General features: G+C 36.6%; 1 protein-coding gene across 1 annotated transcript; it reads left to right on the top strand.

Moving 5' to 3' along the window:
- Nucleotides 1-9744: 9744 nt before the first annotated feature.
- Nucleotides 9745-21411, top strand: LOC131520937 (GTPase IMAP family member 8-like). Its single transcript, XM_058745545.1, is given in 5 exon segments — nt 9745-9946; nt 10655-10701; nt 17788-18426; nt 18570-19183; nt 19185-21411. Coding segments are annotated over 4 exon segments (1482 nt in total). The 5' UTR covers nt 9745-9946; nt 10655-10688; the 3' UTR covers nt 19401-21411.
- The last annotated feature ends 1084 nt before the right edge of the window (nt 21412-22495 follow it).

Genomic DNA, 22495 nt, shown 5'->3' with positions numbered 1-22495 from the left:
AAATGAAGATACTTAAACCAGCTGAAGTTCAGAGCAGGTGGGTTTGAATCACTGCTGCAGATCAGAGTCACTGAATCACCCTCCACTATTTCACCAGATCCATTTATAGACACTGAGACATTTTTTGGAGAGTCTAAAAAAAATATATATATATATATATATATATATATATATAAAATAATACACCAAATTATTTACTGACAAGGCCTGTTACAATTTGTAAACAAAAAACAAACAAACAAACAAAAAAAAACTGCTACCGTGTCAGGCAAAGTCTTCCCTTGCTGCTTTCGATTAACTTTTTAAGGCTTATTTTGTCTTCAGCGTATCATACCCCCACTGCTTAAATGCGATGTTTACATTCATCCAAACAACAATTTAAAAGATTGGCTTTGGCACAGTTCGTGAAACCCCTGAGGTTAAGGACCTACGAGCCAAACTTTTGAATTAGCTGAACTGTCTTGGACTAAAATGTACTGCTGTTTTGTTTGCAAAGCGGTGCATTTAACTGTTAATGACCTTATTTGACATCTAAAACTTATCCATGCTTATTATCCTGGGAAAAAATTTAACTTGAAATGTGCACAAAACAATTGTAAGCATAGCTTCATGACCTGTGCCGGATTTCGAAAGCACTTGAGTAGTGTTCATAGAAATGACTTTCTAGACCAAACAGAGACTGAAAATCAAATTGATGGAGAAGATAATGATCCGTCAGATTTAAATGATCACAATGAACTACTAGAGACATCATTCAGTGATAAAGGGAGGGTGACTGACACTCAAGAAATGTGTGCATCCATTATCGCTAGATTGCAAAGTAGTGGAGTAGCAACCAGTGTTGTAATTTCTGTAGTATCGGATTTGGAAGAACTGGTCTATGAAATGCATTCTAATATCAAAAGTGATGTAATAAATTTACTTCCTGCAGATGATTTTGCAACAACATCCAAAATGGAGGACTGTTTTAATAACCTGGATAATCCATTCATGCACCTGAGTTCAGAACACAAATGGAAAAAAAAATTATTTCAAAGAAAAATGGGCAGTTGTTGACCCTATAGAGATCAAGTTAGGGGTAAGACATGACAGTAGATTGAATCGGGTGACACGGACACATGATCAGGTCCCTGTAACTGACACATTTATTTACATTCCCCTGTTGGACACATTGCAGTTTATATTCAGGAATGCAGATATATATAAACAGATGTCAAAACCAAGTGGGAGTACAACTGTCTATAATGATTTTTGTGATGTAAGTTATTTTAAAAACCACCCACTTTTCAGTAAACAACAAAATGCACTTCAGTTACAGTTATTTTATGATGGCTTTAAATCAGCTAATCCGCTGGGTTCCAAGCAAGGCATTCACAAAATTGGAGCCATTTACTTCATTCTCAGGAACTTTGCACCAAAAATAAGTTCAAGTTTAATGAATATTCATTTACTGTCGTTATTCCATGCACAGGATGTTATGGTTTTGATGCAATTTTGAAGCCCCTTGTTGAAAATTTGAAAGTGCTTGAAAGTTCAGGAATTGAAGTTCCTTTCTCCAAAGAGCCCTTGTTTGGCACAGTTGCCCAGGTTACAGGGGACAATTTAGGGATGCACACCCTTTTTGGGTTCATGGAATCTTTCAGTGTCCATTACTTCTGTCGGTTCTGTTTAGTAGACAAAAAAACATCACAGTCTACTTTCAGTGAAGACGACACAAATGTTGTATTACGAAACAAAGATTTGCAAGATGAGCACTATGCAGATTTGTTAGCTGACCCTAACATTACTTCATCTTTTGGGGTTAAACGTACATGTCTGCTAAATGACTTGCAATATTTTCATATTTGTGACAATTACGCTCCTGATATAATGCATGATATCCTTGAAGGTGTCGGACAGTATGAGATAAAGTTACTTCTTGAATATCTTTCTGGCGTTATATCGAGACAAGGCATATGTAACAGAATCTATTGTTTCAATTACGGCTATCTGGAAAGGAAAAACCGGCCTTCTAGATTAAACCTAGAGCAGACAGGGAATGGTATAGGCCTGAATGCCATTCAGACATTCGGTTTAATTCGAAATATTCCCTCATATTTGGAGACCTTGTTGATGAGGAAAACAAACACTGGCATTTACTACTTTTGTTATTGCAGATTATTAACATACTGTTTTGTCCTGTAATAACAGAAGGTATGACCTCCTCTCTGAAACACCTCATTGTAGAGCATCATAGTCTTTTTAAAGAGTTATATCCGCATAAAAAAATTGATTCCAAAGCACCATTACATGTTACATTATCCGTGTTGCATACGCATGATAGGCCCTTTAGCACATGTATGGTCAACCTGGTCTCATAAAAATACGTACCTCTGCGCACTTTTTGTGTGACACCGTTTTATGTACCTTGCTGGACGTTTCGCCGCAGTTTCAAATAGAAATGTCCACTGAGTGGCGCTAAAACACAGGTTCAATATGTGAACCCTGGCACATTTTTATTACATAGATATTGGTACGTATTGCTGTTTTATTATTACGTTGCTTCAGATACATATTGTGGCGGTTCAGAATTCAAATATCCGGGGACTGTCACTAAAGGTTAATGCTCTATCATTTTGGAAATATGCCCTACACCAAATCCAGCCCTAAACCTACCCGATAGTGTTAACAAATGCAAAACTGATATAAAAACATATTAGCTGATGCAACTGTGCCATTTGAACTTCTTTTTACGCAGATTTTAACTGCTTTGTCGAACCGTAGTTACACGGGATTCGAACCAGTGCTTCTCGTCTCCTAAATCGGTCTCCGTACTCCGTGAGCTACCGAACAAACTTGACTTTTATGAAAACCCATAAATATGAAGCTGGATGTGTGCGATGCTAACGTTCAAAAGCATCAGTTTTCAAATCTTCCAGCATATTAATATTGTTTTGAAAATTACGCTTTATTAATCGCAATTCTGTAAATTTGTGTTAAAGTGTTCATTTATTTTGGAAACTGCAGTGATATGTACGTATTTCATGTCACGTTAAAAAGCGCACCCAGGTACATAAATGCCATGAGACCAGGTAGTGTATGGTCTATGAGGTGTGAAGCGAAACACAAGTTTTTTAAAAACAGCAAAATAAATTCAAAAACATCACAAAATCTCTTGCATTAAAACACCAGTATGCAATTGCTTTTCACTGGGAAAGTTTACCCGTTAGAAATGTTGAATATGGGCCCTTGAAAACTAGATGTTGAGGAGTTGCCATACTGTGACACTATTCTTGAAAGGTACCCAAATTATTCAGATAGTAAGATCACAGTAGCTTCATGGTTAAGACATTCTGGAACCGAATATCGTCATGACCTACTGGTTTGCACTAAAATGGAAAAGGACCTACCAGTTTTCAGTAAAATAACTGAAATTGTTCTAATAGATGATCAAAATGTTTTGGTGACTAAAGACTTTGAAACTGTTGGTTTTGTCGAGCATCTTCATGCTTACCATGTTAGAGAAGAGAGTACTTTTGGTCTGTCAAGAGTAGAGGATCTTCCTTTTGTCAGACCATTTGATTTACAAGTATCGTATGGTTTTGAAGAACCATATTTGTATATTGTTCCAGTGCATTGTTTTGTGCATGAAGATCTTTAATCCTTAATTGTTCCCGTGAATGTATTTACAAACTCAGTCAATTGAATTGATACTTTACTGCTTTTTGTTGTTTCGGCATGTTCAGTGTAACAAAAGATGTAGTCTAAGAATGTTAGTTTAAGGAAACCTCAAGTTTATGTGGGTTGCAAACATTTGAACCTATATGTATATTTTGCAGTTTTTATATGCACTTGTTTCTTATTTGTCTGAACAGCAGAGTTTATGAAGTTCTATGATGTAAACAATACGTTAACAAATTTACTGTAGTGTGGAGAAAAAAATCCACTATAGTATTGTGGCATGACATTGAAACACGTTTTATGAACAGATTATATGAAATGTTAGATTTTTTTTTTTTTTAATTGGAATATTAAATGCCTTGCTTTTATTTCTGAAAAGATTACTTGTCAAAAAGCACATTTTCTAAATAAAAACTTTTCTACATGTTTATTTAATCTTTGTCTCTTGTATCACACACAAATTAATAAAACAAACAAACAAAAAAAAATGTACAGTAAAAAAAGCCATTGTACAATGAACTCAAATTTAACACTCCTGAAATGTATATATGACTCCCTCCGTTTTAGAGTTAAAATAACACTTTCGAAAGTGTGAAATATGTACATTACTCACGGAGTACATTTTAACACCATAAGAGTTTATTTGTACTCTGTGAGTTAATTGTACACTGGCTTTTTTGCTGTGTACTAATTATAGGAAAAAGATCACTCCCAATTGCACAATTCCTTAAAACCTCCCAATTTATTATTCCAGCCAGCAAATTTGAAACAAATGTTAAATCTATTGCAGATCCCTACCTGTATTTACATCCAAACGCGTGTAACTTCCATCATTTACACAAACCAAGTTTTTCCTTTCTATCACCTCTTCAATAATTAATCCATTTGTATCTGTTGATAATCCACCCCATAAAGTATTATGAGCATTAAAATCACCGCACCATATTACTCTTTCTCCACTTAATCCTTTTATTTCTTCCATATTATTTTGTGCCAGTCTTTTACACGGATTATAAAACTTTATTATCTCCAAAACTTTATAAGGCATTCCTTCTTTTATAAACGTAACACAACCTCCACTTTTACCATCTTCCCTGTCCCTTCTCACACTTACATACCCCTTTAACACAAAATCTAACAAAGAATTTAGCCATGACTCTTGTATACATATAACATCTGGCTTTTCCTTCATTTGACTAATATATCCTTTAAACTCTTGACCATTTGCACAAAGGCTTCTAGCATTCCATTGTAAGACAATTAACATAAACCTGTTATCCAACCCATAACTCCTGGCTTGACTGAGACTCTGTATTGAGACTCTTCCTAATTTCTTCACACTTCAAACCCTTTATCTCTAGAAGTCTTCCTGCTGCCTTCATAATTATTTGTATCTTTTCTGTTCTTTTTTCTGTTTGGGCAGTACAGTTAATTACCTCTACCATAAAGAGCACAACATTATTTATTTATTTTACCATCATTGTATCTTCTGTTATTCCTCCCTCTCCATTTTTGTCCTGCATCTTCACTTCTCTTTGCATACACCATTCTTTCTGCCCCACTTGGCTTATTCCTAGCGCTTACTACACAGCCTCAGCATAAGTTAGGTTATTTTTGACTTTGTCCTGTTGTACCTCTACTGCCCTTTTCCTCACCTCACAGCCACCATATGCCGCATTATGCCTTCCTCCACAATTATAACATTTCAGAACTAACTCCATCACACTTCCCAAATTCATGCTCCCCTCCACATCGTGAACACCTAATTTTAGCTTTACATACTGACGCAGTATGCCCATACCTCAATTAGAACACCTTACCGGGTAGCTGATAAAAACCCATCTTAATCCGATCTGGCAATTCTTTACCTTCAAACTTTCGACGCACTGACAAACTATCTGCTCTTCTTCCTTCTCTATTCATCTGTAAACGGACTGCATCAATGACCTTTCCTCCATCTAGATTATTTTTTAATACTCCTACCACTTCTTTAAATTTTAATATGACCCTAAATCCATTTATGACCTTATTTCTTCCATCCCCTTCGTTTTCCTCACTAGCTACCGAACTACTTTCTGATCCTTCCTCCTTACCTTTTTTCCTCTTTTTAGATTAGGGCTGAACGATTTTGGAAAATAATCTAATTGCGTTTTTTTTTTTTTACCAATATTGCGATTGCGATTTAATATGAAATTATTTTTAAATGCTCTTTAAATCATTGTATAGTATGACCAACACAATATTAGATAGATTAAACATAAATGTTCTTTTCTGTAGGCCAGGCCTATATGTTACGATGAAATTAGGTGATGCATGAATTGATATGAATGACATTATTTAACAACTACAATCACAGTAGTATATTGACTGATTTGTTGAACTTCCAGCCTTGTAAGCATGTAATAATTATGACAACATAAAGCACTGACAAATAAGCCCGGTGTAAACATTATTATGAAAGTCAGTAACAAATCACACAAACTAAAGTAGATTGCAGAAATATAAAAACAAATTTGCTTTACCACACTATTTAGGTAATTAATTCAAAGTCACTGTAATAAACATATATGTAAACATGTGAATTGCACTTTTAATATTGTCTGTTAACTTTAGACACACTTTAAATATATATTAAATAAATACATTTATTTATTTAAATAAATAAGGGGCATCATTTTGCGCTCCGCTTCCGCTTTCCGTATGTCTCCCATGGAAAATAAACTAGACACTCCGACTGCCACGTCCCATGTGAAAGCATCTTAATATTAATATATTATATTAATATTAAGTGCAATTATGCAAGTGCAATTAATCGTTCAGCCCTATTTTAGATTCCTTCTTTCCTGATCTTCCCTCTAATTTGTCCACCCTATATCATCCTCCTCTTCACCTGCATCATCCATTCTCCAAGTCTCTGATCCATTTCCAGTTCGATGTCCACGAGATTTATTCTTCAATTTTTTTGAATTGTTTGAATTAGCCGCCATGATCCTGGCAGACTGAGGCAAAGCGCCCTCCTTGCTCCTCCAGCCAATCCGCCGAGAGGGGTCTGGCTGCAGACCGTGGGCGAGTGGAGCTCCACTCTCGAACAGGAAATACGTCACCTCCACTTGAATTAATCAAGATGGCGTCTTCTTTAAATTTTAACTCAAATAATTTTATTTTATCATCGCTACAATGGCGAACTGACACTTTTCTAACGTGCAGTGCAAGCAGAACGCACAGAGCTTTCATGAAATTATGCACAAAAGGATGAAGAAACACAATGGAATATTTGTATCCTATAAAGACTGTGGGGCTACCAGGGAAATGGACAACGGGGAGTGCTTTTGGGGTTTTACTCCTCAGATGACCGCTCTGGCTACTGTAGCTGGGATTGCTTTATGGACGATGGAGGTCTTGGTACAGAGTGAAGTGTGTGTGTGTGTGTGTGAGAGAGCGCGTGAGCGCAATGTGTCTTTACTGTAACAATCACGGTTACTTGCAGTTCATGTGTTTTCAATATAGTGTAAGATTTTTTTTTTTTTTTTTACTCAAACAATTAAAACTTAAATTGTGGAAATTATTCATTATTTTACTGTGGTTGATTTGTATATGTTGTTATTTAGCTTAAAGTACAAATAATGTTTCATTTAATGTTCACTGCTAAATATCACAAACATAGTGTTTACTTTCTAAAATGTATGGAATGTTACATTGGTAGTTGAAATATGTATAGTTAAAAAACAAACATGAACAAAAGGCCCTCAAAAAGTGTATTTTAAACCTACCGCTATGTTTTAATGTCTGTAGTGCAAATTGCTGGGGGAAAAAAAAAGACAGTGCTGTCATGTCATAAACCGTAAAAACTTAGTTTATTATTATTATTATTATTATTATTATTCCGAAGATAAAAGTACAGAAAATATCAACACTGCTTACAAAGAGGTGACTATATGCAAAGCACCATTTATATATGCTTATATAGCAATTAATAAATATTACAAAACGAAAGCTTTAACAAAATAAATGAAAAAGATTAAGTTTTTAAAAGTTTGCCCGGACCAACATTTTATTTTTATTGCTGAAATCAAGAACATACAAAATAGTACAAAATACAAAATACCCACATAACACTTGAACAGACAATAATAAAATAAAACAGTAAAAAATAAATAAAGGAAAAATAATAATAATAGTTTTAGAAAATGAATAAAATAAATAAATAAATGCAATAAAGGGTCATTGTTTGACATAAGACTTCCTACACAAAAACTTTAAGTGCAGAGCAAATTCATAGCTTTCTTATTATTATATACTGAAATCAAATTAATATAATTCTCCATGTCTCTTAAAAAGACCACAAAGACAGGTTTACAATTTGAGAATTTGCATTTATGAATATAAAATTTGCTTAAGAAAAGAAGTACATTTATAATAAAACAAATATTTTCTTTTGTGGGGTCTGAGTCAAAATACCCAAATATAATATTTCCCATTTGTATAGAAAATTCTGGCAAAAGCTTCATCTTAACAAAAGCACCAATATCATACCAAAACTCCTGAGTGTATTGACATGACCAAAATAAGTGGTCCACTGTTTCATCAGCATTTAAACAAAAAGAGCACGATAGCTCTACATCAGCTCTAAACCTTTGTAGAAATTACTTGACAGGATAAAACCTGTGGATCAGTTTAAAAGACACCTCTGTCTTGCCCGGACCAACATGGCGGCCGCATCGCTAGTGTAAGTGACGTATTTTCACAGGAAGTCTTCCCCGGACCAACATGGCGGCCGCGTCGCTCGTGGAGGTGACGTATTTCCGCTCTTGAGTGGCGCTCCACTTGCTCCTATGTCTGCAGCCAGACCCTCTTGAATCCGCCTGAAGCAACTCTTCTTCTTCTCGAAATTTATTGGCGGTTGACAAACAACAAAATGGTGTATTTCCGCCACCAACTGGTATGGAGTGTGGATCAAAATGACTTATTAACTTCCCTTTTTTTTTTTTTTTTTTTGTCTATTCTCTCCCAAATTTGTTATTTTAAGGTACTGAAAATTAAAACTATAGCATTAATTTCTCGAGTTATTTTGTAATATATCACTCAAATTGCATTTAAATTTTTTTCTAAATTTTGCATCCTTCTTTCAGTTTCATATTTCTGACAGTACAAAATGACATGTTCCACTGATTCTTCTTGCCCACAAAATTCACACCTTCCCGTATCATGTTTACACATTTTCTAAAGTGTACTATTTAATCTTGTGTGTCCAGATCTCATCCTTGATATTACAATTTTCTCTCTCCTGTTTTTCCCTGCACTTCTCATCTCTCCCACTTTCCTTTGAATTCTGTAAAACCATCGACCTTTTTTCTCATTATCCCATTGTTTTTGCCACCTTTCCTTAAGTATTTTCTTAATAATAGGCTACTCTTAATTTAATTCTTACTTAGATTAACAATTAAATTAATGTCGTTTTTGACTGCTTCTTTATCTGCAGTTACATTTCCTTGGATACCTATATGTGCAGGCACCCATTAAAATACCACTGTGATCTGAATTCTGTATAACGTTTGCGTTATTTCCATTAAAATGTCTGGTCTACTTTCCGAGTGACTGTATCAGTAACACCAGTCAAAATAAAAGTCTCCACTTAATAGAATTTGTAGATCCCCTACACTAAGCAAGAAATCAACGCACATCTGACAATCATTCAATCCGTTTTAATGCTGATGTGTTTCCGCTAAATTGAAACTGAAAGTAAACTGTGCTCTACAGGAAAAGATATCAGGGCTGTGTGTGCGGTGTGTTCCTTCACCCTCATTTCATTTGCGGTTTAATTTATTGCTTATACTGCACCAAACTATACGTATTACAGTGTTATTTGTATTTATTAAATAATATTGATTTATTTATCTCATACTATGGTTATATGAAGTAGCCTAATCCACATTTTATCAATCAGTTTCCTCTACATGAAGACCTGGAGATAACCAGCGCAACTCCAGTTTAATATTGTGGGTTCATCTGTGATGTATCCTAAAGACCAGCTTAATTTAGCAAAACCATTCCTTCAGAACCAGTGCAATACGAACATATTTCCTAACATGAATACGAAAGACGACTGAGCCAATGAGAGTTAAGGACTCATGTAGCACCGCCTCAAGTCCAGCCCAGTCCCGTTTTCTAGGATCTTCTCTGGGATCTGAATCCATCCATCCTCTGCTCTACACCGCTGATCTAAACCATAAACAGATTCACGGGTGAGGCGTCGTTTGACCAGACAGAACAGAAGAAAAGATTTTCTGTGAGTATAATCACTTACTCATACTGTAACTGAATTCCTGTTTCTTACACAAACCTGTTTTGAACGGATTTAATAATCTATCTGTCCCTGATCAATAACGGTAACACAGGGTTACTTAAAACAACTCAGTTAAAAGATAAATTATGAAAATGCCTGATTTCCTATAATAAACGCGCTGCCCTAAAATGATTCATCATTTTAAATAGCTAATGTAGCTGTTCAGAATGTGGGTAACTACTATCTTCCAAAAAAAACAATGCTATGGGTGGTTGCCAAGTCTTAAAATCACCATGAAATCAAAATCTTTGTGTGTGTGTGTATATATATATTGCAATATATAATGCAGCATTTATTAGAAATTATTTTTTCGTGCACATTATTATTATTTCTTTAAAAACATGTGTAATCTTTAATCAAAATAACTTACCTTCCTTCTTATGAGGTGTACACTGGCACAAGGCTGCTGGCTGCTCATGTTCATTCCTAATTTAATTAACCTTTTGCTTAACTGATGTTATGTGTTTATATTAGGTGAGTGTTATAACAATAAGCATTTCCTTTTCCTGAAAAAAAAAAAAAAAAGTCTTTATAAAATGTACTAGGTAAACATTGTATAATGGCTTCTCTTCTGACTCTGTGACACTGTTTAGGCTATTGCTTGTTGTAACCATGTGTACAATGATAAATAAGTGACTGAATAATTTACAGCTTTCTGAGAAGCCAAAAATCAAGCGGAAAGAAAATGAATGACAGAGGTGAGTACAGCACTACATAGGCAAAGATATAAGTGATCAATACAAAAATATCAATTTATCATACATATTTCTATCTTCAGTACCTCTGATTTCAAATGAAGGTGGCATACATTAATTTGGTAGGATCTGTCATTCCACTTCTCTTGACATGCTGTGGTTCATTCCTATTAAATGTATGCATTTTGTTTTAAAAATATGTCATGCCCTAAGCTGATATAATATAGTGAGCTGCTATTTTGTGTAATTTTTTAGTGTTGTTAACTAACATTTTACAAGGTTAGCTTAAAATGAAGTTTAACTGTATCTGTCACACCTGAAATGTAGTTTTAGAAAGAAAATCATCTGCTGTGAGATGACCATCACTGAATCAGCCACACCGATATCACAACTCAGAGGTTCATGGGTGGACACAGCAGTCCACAGAACACAGGACTACAAGTAGCCTATATATTTCACATTTACATTCATTGGGCCTCATTCATGAAACACTCGTAAATATAGGAGTATATTCAGAGTAATTTGCGCGTAAAACGGACCTTCCCGAAAACTCTCCTCCGGATTCACATAATTTGATAGTTAAACATGCGTATGTTAATGAATTCTAATCATTTGTAAATAGGGCGCTAATACACGCTCATTCACAATAAGCATAATCCCCGCCTATGACTACAGCTATGCAAATTGCTTGTCCAGGAACGCAGCGGAATATTCTGGTCTACTTTCTCAGGTTTGGCTCCAACATTTTGCGTAAATGCAAGAAACACTAATGGGCCATATGCCTAACAATAAGTTTTTTAATCGTTTTTTCACACCGCGGTTATTGTGGCCAAAATAATTCACGATATCTATATATCGCGATATCTATAGAAACCTTGGGGAATCAGCCAAATAATTTTTATTTTATTTAGTTTTTCTTTGTACCCAATGAACATAAAGAGACTGAGACAGGGCACATGCATTTTCACTTCTTCTTCTGGTCACAGCTGACCTGAGACTCTGGCTTTCTCTGTCTTCTTTGAAACTCCCTATGAAATAACAAGAGAGAAAATACTGTCAAGTTCAACAGCATGATGAATAAATATTAACATCAAAACTGATACTTTAATCTCTTAACTTGTGTACCCGTTTTTTTAATCTCTTTAACCTATTGTTGCGCCGGCAATGAAGTCATGCAGTTAACGTGCTTCTAATTCTGTTTTAATGTGTGCCTAGAACGACCGCAGACGAGGCATTAAAGGTGCTGTATGTAGGATTTTGACTCTACTAAAGCATAAAAATACCATAATATGTTTGCAGATATTTAAAGGTCCCATGGCATGAAAATTTCACTTTATGAGGTTTTTTAACATTAATATGAGTTCCCCTAGCCTGACTATGGTCCCCCAGTGGCTAGAAATGGCGATAGGTGTAAACCGAGCCCTGGGTATCCTGATTCGCCTTTGAGAAAATGAAAGCTCAGATGAGCCAATCTGGAATCTTCCCTTTATGTCGTCATACGGGGAAAGGTTACCTCCCCTTTCTCTGCTTTGCCCACCCATGAGAAAATGAGCTACTACCGTGCGAGGCGAGCGCAATATTTTTTTTTTTCCTCGAGAGACATCATGGCTTGCAAACGAGCGAAGCATGACAGTTGCTCAGTGTTTGGATTTACAAATGAACACCGAAGTATTTTTTTAGTTCCTTCATCCAAGCCTATGGCTAGCATTAGCTACATGATAATAACTGTAACAGCATACATAAACAAACCAATTAAAGTACCGTATCCAGACACAATATTTTAAACTAACCATTCAGAGACATCCTGCTGTAGCCGCTCAGTTGCAACTTCTTCATCCTGTGCTTCTCCATCCGGATCAGATTCTGGGTCAAACTGAAAAGCTTGAAGGACTGTGTGTCTACGAGCCATTGCGATACATCCACTGTCAACATTAGCACATGGTAGCGCAAGCTGGTTAAGGCCACACACCCACCCTCCACCTTGCCCCGCCTCTCTCCTCCTCATTAGCATTTAAAGCTACAGACACAGGAATGGCACGTCCTAAGGAAAGCTCATTGTGGGACTGGCTCATAGTGGCTGAAATTCTGCACCAAGGCTGAATTTCAGGAAACAGACTTCAGATACAGTACTAGGGACCACTTAGGCCTATATAAAAGCATCCAAAAAGCAGCATGTCATGGTGAAACATGCTAAGTTAACATACTTGTTTATCTGAAAAACAATTCTACAGTCAGTTATTCTCCTTTGAAAATGTGCATTCCGGCCCGGAATGTTTGTGTTTGTTATGGTTTGTGAAACCCGCCCACTGCCAGTTTACCCAATTGTATTTCGGCACCCCGGGTTGCCAGTTGGCGGAAATCACAGCGTATTTAATTTCATTCATCTGTATGTGCGCTCGTTCCTGTTGGTGTCGTTAATCTGGCAACCTGCGTGTGCGTCAAGTCTGAGGAGGAGGGGCCAGGTGAAAAAAACCGTCTCCAATATTTTGAATTTGGACTGCAATATCTACTTCAACCGCTAGGTGTCAATCCTACATACAGCACCTTTAAGTGCATATGGCAGTGCGACCAATGCACAACCTGATTTTGCTGAGTTCGACCTGTTCCTAGGTCAACATCTTTGTTGACCCTGAAACAACATTGTGATCAGCCAATCAGATTTGAAGAAACAGTTTATAGTTTTTGTGAAGTTTAGGCTTACAATCAGTGTTTGGTGCTTGTACATCAGTATCATTCATCTATCATTAAATCTGATTTTAGCTATTACTCACGGGTAAGGTTACCCAGTCAACACGTGAGATCACGAGATGATCACAGTGACATCACATCATTCTCATACGGTGATCCTCACAGTGTGAGTAATATATGAGCTCATTGTGAACTCAGAAAGATGAGCGGGGTTCTTACTTCTGTCAGACATCTACAAAAGCCCTTATTGAGAATTAACAGATTTAGATGATGATGTTTTATTGTTTTGTTTGACGTTACCATCGTGGCGAGTAGTGTTTGCTTTAGTTGGGCTCTTGACCCTTGACTTTATAACATTATATTTTTTTGGGGCTGCTGTAACTGTGTTTGAAAAGCACATTTGTTACGGCAAGGAAAACCAAAAAGAGACTGCAACCAGGTGATATTGGTTTGTTACTGTGCAGTGATGATAACAGCGCAAACATCACCTAGATTCAGTATGCAGTCTTTGTGAGGAGTTGTCGATCTAAAGTTTTTAATAATAGCTCAGAGATTATACAGTATAGAACCCAGCATGTCATAACAGTTTATGAAGGATTTAAAAGCATGATAAGACACAGACATTGTGAGCTACTGTGTCATTTAAACACAAAGAGAGACATCAAGAATCGGTGTATGAATCTCAACAATGGTGACAATCAAAAGCTTCATGCTGCAATGCATGCTGGGTACCTAGTCTCTGTGCACTGAGTGCACTTTGACCTCACATTAGTATGAGCACACAGTGAGGGCGCTGTGAGGTTACACTTTTAGCTCACTGTTACCTCACATTGTGACCTCATCACGAGTATCCTGTGAGCTCATGGTGACATCACTGTGAGATCAAATTGTTGACTGGGTAGGTTTAGGTGTAGAGATATGGTCAAGACTACATTTTTGGATTAAAATGTTGTTCCAGGGTCAACAAAATATGTTGACCCAGGAACACGTCGAACTCAGCAAAATTAGGACGTGTGGTTAAATTTTACAGAGTTTAATGTAGCAATGTGATAGCTCAGTTTTTCTAGATTTGTTTTAATCATGTAATAGAATTGAACAAAGAAATCAAGTGCTATGCACATGTATTGGCCATTACTTGATTGCAAATACAAATCAGTCGCGTAGCTACCCAGCCCGGGCCCACCCACTTTCATCTGAGGCCCACCCAATGAGAAGTTTGTAATTTTCCAAATGGATGTAATTTATTAAATGATACTAATAAACGTCTTATTTCACTGTACCTTTATTTATTAACAATATTAAATGCTTGTTTTCATGGTCAATTACAAGTCGTTTCTTAGTTTTCCCTCTTCCTATAGGTGCATATCATCATACGCTTGTCAAAATGATGATTCGTCCGTTTCTGTTAGTCCCACCCACAATGTTATGTTTCGACCCATGTTTACGATATAAGGATATAATAGTAAAATGCGCACGTTTGTGAAGTTAAATTGGAAAATAGCCTAGTGAAGCAAACATAAATCAGATCAATTCTTTTAAAAAGTAAAAGTCTTAGCAATAAATCCGGGCCGTCTACAGATGAAACCCGACAGACCACCTGAGGGTGCTGGATTTATCGATCGGAAACTTCTGAACCAAGCGTGTTTGAAACATCATATTAGCATAGGTACAGTGTTTGATCCGCTAAACAGATGCGTCCTTTGTGGAAAGAAACACATAAACATCGTGCTAGATCCTGATCACCACAACAAACTGCATAATTTGCAGCTGCGCACATTTCTGCGGTCCTCGATGTGCGTGAACTGACAGAGACGCTTGATTATGAAATCATCAGCGAAGCCCCATTGTTTCACACTGAGGTAATGCTTTTTAATAAACTTCCTTTAGTTAATGTTAGTTAATGCATTAACTAACATTAGCAATACATTTGTTACCGTGTTTATTCATCTTTGTTAACCAGCTCAGGCAAATGTTAACAGATATAACTTTTAATTTTAATAATGTCCTATTAGTAAATTTTGAAATGAACATTAACATAACAAATTACTAATGTTAATGCATGCTTTAGAAGTACCGTGTAATGAACCTTGGTGCTATCATACCGTGTTATCATAAGTGTCCTGTTCATTTTAAATATTGTGGTTATCGCAAATACCGGTATTTTTTTTACATTTTATTTTACCTTTATTTAACCAGGATGAGACTCATTGAGATTAAAAATCTCTTTTTCAAGAGTGTCCTGGCCAAGACAGGCAGCAGTACAACCATACATACATACAAACATGAAATACACAAAAATAATAATAACATAAAACAACTGAAATAACAAACTCTTTAAAGTCAACCACAATCCTTAACACATCAGGCAAAACATCTACAGCCAGATGTGGCTGCCTCCAAGTCAGTTAACATCCTTTTAAAAGCGACCAATGAGACCAACTTATTGAGTTTCATGGATTTCTGTAACTTGTTCCATGTAGAGGGAGCAGAATACTTAAACGCCTTTTTTCCAAGCTCAGTTCTAACCTTTGGAACAGACAAAAGGAAAAAATCCTGGGAACGAAGATTGTAAGTCCCGATATTATTTACACTGATGTAGGTCAGAAGATAGGATGGAAGTAGACCTAAGATAGCCTTATATATAAAGATATACCAGTGTTGAAGTCTCCGCGTTGCTAGAGAAGGCCATCCAACACGTTCATACAGTTCACAGTGGTGAGTGAGGACTTTAAAACCAGTGATGAACCTCAGAGCTCCATGGTATACAGTGTCCAGTGCATGCAAACTTTGAGACGAAGCATGCATGTATAAGACATCACCATAGTCAATTATAGACATAAAAGTATAATCAACCAGCCTTTTTCTAGATTCAAACGAAAGGCAGGTATATAGTCACACCCTAAATTAACACGATGTCGATATTTCATGATTTGAATATCACGGTTATCGCCGGTATATCCCAACACCCCTAACCGAAGCTAAACAGCTTATTAACTCTCAGCTTCAAAAAATACAAAAAAACAACAACAACAAACAAACTTGTAAAATATTATAATGGCAGTGCATCAAAATTCAGTGTCATCAGTCTGCCAAACAGAACACAGAACGTTTTACGCACAATTTACACCTGGTAGGGAGCAGGTGTAAATTTATTTCATACCAACTAACGTTTTGAAAATACAAACATTTTCACGAATTCGAAAGTTTACATCAGAACGGCTTTACGAACGATTTACACAAAAAACTGTTCTGCTCGTGTTTCATGAATGAGGCCCATTGATTTAGCAGACATATGTCATCAGAGACAATAACATTTGCAGTATGCAATGCCATGTTTAAAGTAAGCAAAACTTACTGAAAACATGATTAGGAGAAGAAGCGGCATGCCTAAAATAAGAGAAAGGGAGCAAGGTTTTTTTTATTTATTTTTTTACTTAAATTTACAGTAAGTTAAGTTGTGACGTATTGTCAAGTATGGTGACCCATACTCAAAATTGTGCTCTGCATTTAACATATCCAAGTGCACACACACAGCAGTGAACAAATACACACACACAGTGAACACACACCTGGAGCAGTGTGCAGCCATTGCTCCAGCACCCAAGGAGCAGTTAATTGCTCAAGGGCACCTTAGTCATGGTATCGAAGGTGGAGAGAGTGCTGTTCATTCAAAATCCCCACCTTCAATTCCTGCCAGTGTGAGAATCAAACCAGCACCCTTCAGGTTACAAGCCCGACTCCCTAACCATTAGGCCACGACTTCCCCAGTGGCTTTGATTGTTATTATTAGATAGTTTAAGGCATTGTTCACCTAAAACTAAAACTTCTGTCTTCATTTACTCACCCTCCATTTTGTTGAACACCAAATAAGATATTTTGAAGAATGTTGGTAACCAAACAGTTGACGGTAGCCATTGACTTTTATAGTATTTTTGTCCATACTATAGGATCCAATGGCTACTGCCAACTGTTCCCAGTTAGCACACGTACGTCTGCAAGATGTCTGTTAAAGATCACTTGATCTGGAAAGCATCTGCTGTGTACAAATATCTGACAGACGTCTGTAAGATGTCAGTTTTACATTAATTCTAAACCATAAACATCTGAAAGACATCTAATAGACATCTATTTGACAGATGAGCAAACAATCTATAAAATACGTCTTACAGATGTAAATGCAGACATCAAATAGACGTCTCCATGATGTATGTGTGCTATCAGGGTTTGGTTACACATTTTTCAAAACATATTATTTTGAGTTTTGGAAAAAGTGGAGGGTGAGTAAATGATGACACTTTAAGTGTGTGTAAGAGAGTATTTTGTCTAAAACAAAGTAAATTTGATTTAAATTCATAATTGGAATGCTTTGTCTAATCCCAGATATTGATATGTGATTCACAGGATCGGTTTCATCTGATCTCAGGATTGTTCTGGTGGGTAAAACTGGATCAGGAAAGAGTTCATCGGGAAACACCATCCTGGGCAGAGAGTATTTTAGCAAGGCTGTTTCACCAGGATCAGTTACTAAGATCTGTGAGAGAAGAGAAGCACAGATTGGTGACCGGATCATCTCAGTCATCGACACTCCAGGCCTGTTTGATACAACATTGACAACACAGAAAATGAAGGATGAAATAGTGAGATGTGTTGATATGTCTCTTCCTGGTCCTCATGCGTTTCTGCTGGTCATCAGACTGGGTGTGAGATTCACAGAAGAGGAGAGAAACACAGTGAAATGGATTCAGAAGAACTTTGGAGAAGCAGCTACTCGATACACCATCATTCTGTTCACTCACGCTGATTATCTGAAGGGAAAACAATTAGATGAGTACATCAGTGAAAGTAAAGAACTCCAGGATTTTGTTAATGAGTGCGGTGACAGATATCACCCATTTAACAATGAAGACAAGGAGAACCGCAATCAAGTCACAGAACTGCTGGAGAATATTGCGATCATGGTGGAAGAGAATGGAGGACAGAACTACACTAATGAGATGTATGAAGATGCTCAGAAAAAGATAAAAGATAGAGAAGATTTCTGTAAGTGTTTTGGAAACATACTACCACCATTATATAAACAGCTGTTGGTTTAAAATCTGCTCATTGTGTCTACAACAATCACTTCGTATTGAATTGATAATGTTGAACCTAATCGCTCAGTTAATTCACATTCTGATTGACAGGGTCTGGAAATCCTCGTATTGTGCTGCTGGGTAAAACTGGATCAGGAAAAACCAGTGCAGTTGAAATAATCCTGGGCCAAAGGAGTTCTGAGAGTAACACTGCTACTGAAACCAGTGAGCTAAAACAAGCTTGTGTGGCTGGAAAAAGCATGAAAATATTCGACACTCCAGGACTGATTGATGCACCAGAAGAGAAGATGAAGGACAAAATAGAGAAGTTTGTCCGTATGTCTGCTCCTGGTCCTCATGTGTTTCTGCTGGTCATCAAACTGGACATGATATTCACAGACGAAGAGAAAAACACAGAGAAATGGATTTGGAAGAACATTGGAGAAGATGCTTTATGTCACACCATCATTTTGTTCACTCACGCCGATCATCTGAGGGGGAAATCATTAGATCAGTATATCAGCGAGAGAAGCTTTCTTCAGTCACTGGTCAGCAGATGCGGTGGCAGATTTCACTCATTCAACAATCAGGATAGAGACGATCACAATCAGGTCTCAGAGCTGCTGGAGAAGATTGAAAACATGGCAGAGAGAAATCAATGGGAGCACTACACAAATGAGATGTTCGAAAAAATGATGAAAAGAAAGCCATTTAATGAAATTCTAGGAAAAAAACCTGAATAAAGTCGCAGCAGGAGCTGTTCCAGTAGGTGTAGGTGTAGGATCCATAGCAGCAGGATCTGTCCTGGTATTAACAGAGCTGATCATAGAACCACTGCTAATAGCTATAGCTACAGGAGCTGCGTGTGTGGCTGGAGCAGCTCGAGTCTTTGTCTGGAAAACAATTCACAATTTTTATGACATTGTGGATAGCAGGGATTAAAGTTCTCCAAAATCTCACTAATTATCTCATAATAAACAACAAAGTGCAGATATGATATAAGCATTAGTATTGGATCTTTGCATTAGGTCTTAAAGTGACAGCAGCCTAATACACCTGCTTCTGTCTGTGTCATTAATGTTAGTCAAACAACAAAAGACAAATAGAAAATCACTCTCTACTCTTGACTGAAAAACTTTTAACTAAGGAGTAATCTATACTTAGATTATACAATGCAGTGTCAATTTACAATTTGTGACAGTGTCAATTTGATTATTCAATTTCTGTGCCTGACCAACACCATTTCATTAATTTGTATCTTTGTTCTGTTGCATTTATTAGGGATAGTGCTTGTAATTGGTTTATTTGATGTTATTCAATTACTGACTGTTTGCTTGTCTTTAATAATGCTTTATTTTAATTAGAGTAATATTTGAGAAATTCCACTGTTATCTATAATTTTGGTGTCTTTATTTATTGCAATGCAAGCCCTGCAAACAAGCCTGCGGTGGCCCTTTACGGGCCCACTTACGGCTAGCCTAAGGGCCCCCAGTGGGCTGCCAGCTCAGGGCCTCTGAGACTTCGCTTATTGGCAAAATGTTGACCCTTTAGCACTGGCCCTGCACGGGCAGCTCTCACTAGGCCCACACAGGGCCCGCACTATTAATCTACAACAATAAACCTGTTTCACTATAAATACTTTTCAGCTACTATAACTTAAGTATTTGTGAAAAACAGTTATTATACATCTGAAATGGATGCAGTCACCACATAATTTCTGTATTGTCAAAAATGTACAGTAGTCAAAGTGATTTCAAGTCAATGGGTTTATTAAATACAAAATAGACAACATTCAATTCAGGTTAATACTGCTAATTTAACACTTTCAAAGGGACTACATATTATCTATACAAATATAAAATTAACACAAATGAACAAAAATAAAAAGACCTCTGCTGAAAATGTTTTGATGTGCTAAAGTATTCACTGGCGAAGCTCACTCTTCCCCTGTGGTCTCTCAACTAGTCAGCAGACGGTGGTAGCACTGCTTTCGTCCACCCGCTTTGTCTCTTGAATTCTGCAACCACACCTTTATCTCACTCTCAACTTCAGAATCAGGAAGACTTGGCTGAAAGGGGCATTTTCAACCAGCCTCTGAAAAGCAAAGCGGCCTATATCAGGGATCCTCAAATCTGGCTCATGAGACCCACTTTCCTGAGTTTAGCTCCAACTTTGATTAATCTCACCCATCTGTGATTTTCTAATGATCCTGAAGACACTGTTTAGCATGCTCAGGTGTGTTTGATTAAGGTTAGAACTAAACTCTGCAGGAAAGTGGATTTTGTAAGCCAGATTTGAGGATCCCTGACTAATATGTAACAACAGCCCAGCTAAAAGAATTGTGTTATAAGAACGTTCTCCAAATATTGAGCGTTGGTTCTGGGAACATAAAAAAATGTCCAGTTTTCTTGACGTTAGAGCAACGTTTTTAAAAGGTATGATGTTCCTCAAATGTTCTTTCAACTTAATTTTGATTTAAAATTCAACATTCTAGGAATGTTGATTTGTAACATTCCAAGAACATAAAAATATTCAGTTTCCTTAATGTTAGTAGAATGTTGTTTAAAGGTTAGTATGATGTTCTTGAAACATTCTTTCAATCCTTCAAACACCTGCTGTGTACTCAAATCTGAATAATAAACTGCAAAAGACTGCTTTTTAAAAATGAATCCTGTGTGTTTTTGTGTCAGATGCGTGGTTTCATCTGTGACACTAACTCAAGCACACGTGGTGCTCACTCTTTTCAGTGTCTTTTGTCTCAGCTTTATGAAGAAATTAACTTCTTCTTTATGAATCTCCAGACCTGTTCTGATAATAATAATGATTATAAAGATAATACTAGATTTTATATAATATAACTTAAATATTTTTGAAAACAATAATCTTTTTTTTTATACAGTTAACCTCTGCTGTCCAGCACTTTGTTTGCCCCAAACTAAAAAGATGTGTTACTTGTTCATTCGATCAGATTTTAAAAGATTAAGTTGAATGTTTTATGCCTTCATTTGATTACCACTGTTTATGTGTATGTGTGTGTGTATATATATTAGTGCTGTCAATTGATTAAAAAACAATAAAAAAAACCCCAACTAATTAATCGCACATTTTTCTGAAATTAATCGCGATTAATCCCACCTAGCATTAAAGTTTTTAAATATACTTTTATATTGTAATAATTTCACATTCAATCTTCAAATTAATGTACAAACAACATAAAGACAGTGTAGGGAGTGAAATTATTTCCTTTATGAAAGTAACTCCTCATGAAGTCAAAACTCAGGAACTCACAGATGCCATGCAATAAAACCATCAAACTAATCTGGAGAAGAGATCTCCAAAGACAACAAACAGCATCACTCCCCTTGTTCATTTACGACCCCTTCTCCCCCTGCCCTCCCTGCCTCTGACTCTCCCCCCTCACTCTTCTTCCCTTTCATATGTGGTATCATTTTAAAAGTCTCTGTGTGATTGGTAAATTGATCTCTATTTCACAGTAGTCACTTGTATTATGAGAAATATTTTTGTAGAATTGTGTTCTGCTGAGGAGGGGGCATGTCCCCCTTTAGGGGTCTGCGGGAATGTTTATCCATCTTCATCCAGGTGTGACCCTGGAGCACTAGAACCAAAAACACCGAAAGGTCTTTATGTTTTTACAACTGATCTGAAGATTTTTTGTTTTTCTTATTTGGGTATATAAGGGAAGTGTCAATACACTACTTTGAAATTTCTGTAGTCAGAAAACCCCATGCAGTGTGTGAGGGTCTCTGGAGACCTCAGATTTCTGTCTATCTCTGGTGCTAGCACGTTGTATGGGGAACGACTAAGTAAACTACACTTTTTATCATAAGCAAGCGGCAGACAATTAGGTATTAGTCTACCTACATCCTCTGACTAACATTGCACTGGCGTGTTTGTGATCGTGAGATCTACGCAAAAAAAACCAGGGCGTGAGACTCTGTGTGACATTAGGTCCCCAGTGAATGGATAATTGAAAGTATGGGATGAATAATCAAATATCTAAATTAATATTTAATCGA

Source organism: Onychostoma macrolepis, chromosome 01, assembly GCF_012432095.1.
Source record: "Onychostoma macrolepis isolate SWU-2019 chromosome 01, ASM1243209v1, whole genome shotgun sequence".
Classification (NCBI taxonomy): domain Eukaryota; kingdom Metazoa; phylum Chordata; class Actinopteri; order Cypriniformes; family Cyprinidae; genus Onychostoma; species Onychostoma macrolepis.
Note: the sequence above shows the minus strand (reverse complement) of the source record. Positions and strands in the feature narration are given on the sequence as shown.